The sequence below is a fragment of the Lactuca sativa genome, chromosome 5 (assembly GCF_002870075.4).
Source record: "Lactuca sativa cultivar Salinas chromosome 5, Lsat_Salinas_v11, whole genome shotgun sequence".
Taxonomy (NCBI): Eukaryota; Viridiplantae; Streptophyta; class Magnoliopsida; order Asterales; family Asteraceae; genus Lactuca; species Lactuca sativa.
The window spans coordinates 371027728-371032324 of record NC_056627.2 but is presented as its reverse complement, the minus strand read 5'-3'; the positions used below and the strand labels follow the sequence as shown (position 1 = coordinate 371032324).

General features: G+C 32.8%; 1 protein-coding gene across 1 annotated transcript; it reads right to left on the bottom strand.

Annotated features, from left to right (window-relative positions):
- Positions 1-250: 250 nt before the first annotated feature.
- On the bottom strand, positions 251-2218 carry LOC111895009 (probable pectinesterase/pectinesterase inhibitor 41). The gene is made up of 2 exons (XM_023891093.2): positions 1164-2218; positions 251-1066 (listed from the first exon to the last, which is right to left on the bottom strand). Exons 1-2 carry the CDS (start codon positions 2173-2175, stop codon positions 390-392), a joined length of 1689 nt encoding a protein of 562 aa, XP_023746861.1. The 5' UTR covers positions 2176-2218; the 3' UTR covers positions 251-389.
- Positions 2219-4597: the final 2379 nt, after the last annotated feature.

Genomic DNA, 4597 nt, shown 5'->3' with positions numbered 1-4597 from the left:
TATTTTTTAGATATTGACCAATATTATTTTTAAGTTTTTTTTACAGGCAAATTTAATTAAATTTTAAACTACTCTTAATTTCAATTTCACCGGTATGACAAAGGTTTGAACCATTGATCTTAATGAATGATAACAATACCTGATACCCTTGAATAGAAGAGCTTTGGTTACTATTTTTATGTTGTGTTGTATATCAAATTTGAAAGAAACAAATAAGGGATTTGGTCATTTTGGTGTTATACAGGAGATATACTTTAATTTGATTTTTTTTCATATGCCTGTATTTATATTTATTTTTATTAATACAACACTTCGTTGAATTAGAAGAAGAAATAAAATAAATTAGGAGATTCTAAATTGTGTAGCAACTATACATGTATGCTGAAAAATCATAAGCCACTACTGTAAGGCACTCCCGTCTGAGGCAGAAATTCATCGGCAGGAATGAAACTTGAGGCCGTGAAATTAACCGCATCCGTGGCGTTTATGATGTGGAATCCGGGCCAAGTAACTCTCCCACTAGTGTCCGACCCTGGACCTGAATTATCAAACTCTGCGTAGTACGACGTATTCAACGCAAAATCACCGGACCATTCCCGCCATCCCACTGCGTCGATCAATGTATCCATGAACGTCTTGATGTAAACTGTTCGTGAGTACTCTTTCCATGGTCGTCCTAAATAGGTCCTGGTTGAACCCAAGTCTTCAGCGGCCTGAATATTACAATTTTGGATTGAGGTCCCGGTGTTCTGTCCAGGGTCTGTTCTGCCCTGTGCTGTAATCGCATTGAATTGACCGGACATGGGTGATCGAGGGTAGAGATTACAGTTTTGGAAAACTACAGCGGCGTTCCCGAATATGAAATCTACAGTGCCGTAAATGTCGCATTCTCTGTAAAATTGACGAAGGGAGTGTGTGTATAATGTGTCTTGGTAACCTTCGAAGCTGCAGCTGTAGAATGTCGATAAATCAGCTCCGTTTCGTAGTGCTACGGCTTGATGCTTTATTGCTCCGGCGGTGTTACGGATTGTTATGTTCACCGCCACGAAATTCGGCGCAGTCACGACTGCAAACATTCATGAAATTAATGTCAATTCAATTCGATTGTGCTAAAAGTTTGAGAATATATACATATAATTAAGTCGATGTTAGCTAGTACGTACTGAATGTAGCAGAGTTGAAAGTGGTCCAGCCATCTACGACGCTGTGATTTCCGGTGATGACCGTCTGATTAATTCCATCCCCGATCATCATCAGATACAACTTGTTCTTCGGGATGTTCACATACTCTTCATAAACGCCTGCTGTCACATAAATCAAGAAATAACCATCGGCGGCTGCAGATTTATTAGGAGCAATGTTAATGGCATCGGTGACGGTGGTGAAATTGCCAGTCCCATCTTGGCTGACCACCACTATATCACTCACCACAACCTGATCTCCGCCATCGTCGGTCTGAAGAAGCTTTCTTCTTCCCACAGTTTCGAAAATGGCTTTGCTTCTTTCAGACATTTTTAGAGGCAATCGTCCGTTTTTAAAACCAATATGTTTCTTATGAGCTGAAACGGAAGAACTTTTCTTCTTGTTCTTAACACCCCATCCTCTGTTGAACAAAGATAAAGATACGCTATACAATTTGTTGTCGTTAGCCAGGGGGGCCAAAATTCCATTTTTGGAGCTCCAAGAAGCAGCAGTGGCTTGGAGGCCGTCTATGCATGTCTGGGTGTTGGTTAAAATGGCACTAAGCATCGTCTGAATATCTTGGGATTTCATTGTAGAAAGCGTCGTTTGAGATTTGTCGACGGTTTGGAAAGCGTTTGTTAGGAAGTCAATGTTGACTCCGGCTAAGTATTGGCAATCTTGAAGAGCATGAATGGCACCAGTTGTCAAACCGGAGGAGCCGCTCAGGTACTTATCTATCAAGGAGGAGAATTTATGAGCGGCCGATATGGATTTACGGACGGAGAAGCGGCCATAGTCGTAGACATTGGCAGATGAGTTGTTGATGGGGAGGGATGATCGGCAGAATGATGGATAGCGGGTGTATTGGCAAACGGAGGAATTAGCTGATGGTACGACGGCGGAAGAGGTCGGGGAAAGGAAGAGTGCTAGGATGAGGAAGGGGGTGCAAATATAGAGGGAAGAAGCCATTAGTGGTGACTTTAATGCATGCATAACGAATGTATGTATTTTTTGTATGGATTTGGTGAATGCAAGGATGGGGGAGATATTTTAAAGAAGATTTGATGGAATGAAGTCAACGTCTGCATGGGAAGGCTAGCTTGAAACCGCGTTGTTGTTTGGTTGGTCGCTAGGTCAATTTTCTTCCGAATCCAACCAAAATACCAAGTCAAGTAGCATCACAAATTCACAATCCTCAAATAATGCATACATTTTTTTATTTTATCTAAATAATTCATAAACATTTTATAATGTTATAATTGTTTATTTAAATAATATTAGCTTTTAATTTCTTTATGTTTTATGAATACTAACACTTTATTAAATAAAAATCATAACAATGCTCACAAAAGATAATATCATTAATATTCAATGCTATCAGATTTTAAGGTATTAATATTATTTTCTTAATTATAGAATTTCTATATATATATATATATATATATATATATATATATATATATATATATATATATATATATATATATATATATATATATATATATATTATATAATTCTAATTAATTAAGTTTAACACATTTAATTTAATATATATAATAAAATCCATAAAACACGAAAATGAAATTGAAAATTAAGTGAATCTAGTAAATTATCATATCCGTATTATTATTTTTAATATACCCACATAACTATTTATATGTAACTTTTTTTTAACAACTACAGTTCCATATAGCAAATTGCTAGAATGAAAAATATTCAATTACAAAGATTCAAAATCCAAGCGTTTCAAAGTACATTGTATTTGGAAGCTCGAAACTTTTACCAAAAAAAATGATTGCAAAATAACAATATCAAACAATGTATGTGTAACTTGATGAGTAGAGAAGTGAATAATTCTCATATTTGTATTTTTTTAAATCTTGATATCAAAAGATAAAGCTTAATTAATGAGTGGAGAAGTGCTTAATTAATGAATGGAGAAGTGAATAATTTGCATGAAAGTAGTAAGTTATGACTTTGTGTAATAAGCTACTTGGTAGCTAATAAAATAAAAAATATATATATAATGATATAAAAACAAGAGGAAAAAGAAAGAATACACAAGATGATATTTCAAGTAAAAATTAACATGATAGAAACTAACAAGTTGTCAAACAATCATAAATTATGACTTGTTTTTTGTTTTAAGTGTAAGTGTAAAGCTCACAACACTAAGAGTGGTAAATAATTGGTTCAAGAAAGAAATCATCTTCATAACCAATTTAGAAAAGGCAAAATATGTGAACATTTGAGACATGTTTTAATTGTGTATTTAAAATATATTTTGAAAACTATTGTTTTTTTTATGTAATAGGTGTGTCAACCAAATACTATATCTTCTATTAGTTTTTTTTCTTGTTATTCAAAATTATGGTTTGCTATGTGATTTATGTATGTTTTTGTATGGTATTGTGGTTTATTAACATGGTAATTATTAATTTAGAATTTACAAAGATGATAGTTGATACCATGGCATCATGATATATTTTGAACATTGTCATTTGCTAATGTATTAGATTATAATCCGCGTTAAACGCGGGGAAACACATAAAAAAACATGAACGCGTCTATAGATTTTGCTTAATAATTAAAAAAAAATATGTGAAACAAATGAAAACAAACATAAACTTCAAAATCAAAACAAATTACTTGTCAAACAAATCCATAAGCAAACAATAAAAACTAATAAAAAAAAGTCTTCAAACTAAAATGTCAAATAATTATGAATGGCTTAAACTTATTCGAGCTTTTTTATTTTTGGGATCTTCAAGGAAGGAGCAGCAACACCATTCAAATGATTCGGTGGTGGTAACAATCTCAATAAGCTGCTTGATTGAAGTAGTTGTTGACGGTAATAATCTCAAATGACTCGATGGTGGTAAGATAGTACATTTAATTTTATCATCAATAATCAACTTAGAGTCCAATGATGAGAACTGTAAAACATAAAAACAATAAACAAAAGGAGCATCATTAATGTAGAAATAAATTAATATTTACTTGTTTGAGGTTAATTTTTTTTTTCCAATTGAGCAATGATTGTATTATCAGCAGTGAACTTTGAGATTTTATAACCATCGACTTTGTTCTTCAAAATTTGAATTTTAAACACCAACTTTTTATCCAAAAGTACATTCAAAATAGATGGATAAATGTCCATATTACCCTACTAAAAATGAACGGTTATAAAAATAAATAGACAAAAAATTTAAAAATAGTTTTATGTAAATGAAGTTAATATCGATAACCTCATTAAAATTTTGAAACAACTCTAGCACAGTTTTTTCAAGAAGTATCTTTGCGTCACTATCAAATAACGTAAGTGACACCAAATTGGTAAAGTCTTGTACTCTAATGGTGATTTCAAAACTAAAACCATTGATATAAACAAATTTAGTAATATAAAATAAGAAAG

What these genes read in the sequence shown, in the direction of transcription:
- LOC111895009 (XM_023891093.2), bottom strand. Translation starts at nt 2,175, where the DNA reads ATGCATGCATTAAAGTCACCACTAATGGCTTCTTCCCTCTATATTTGC. An exon ending in TTTCAACTCTGCTACATTCA is followed by an intron (nt 1,067 to 1,163) that starts GTACGTACTAGC and finishes GAATGTTTGCAG; the next exon opens with TCGTGACTGCGCCGAATTTC.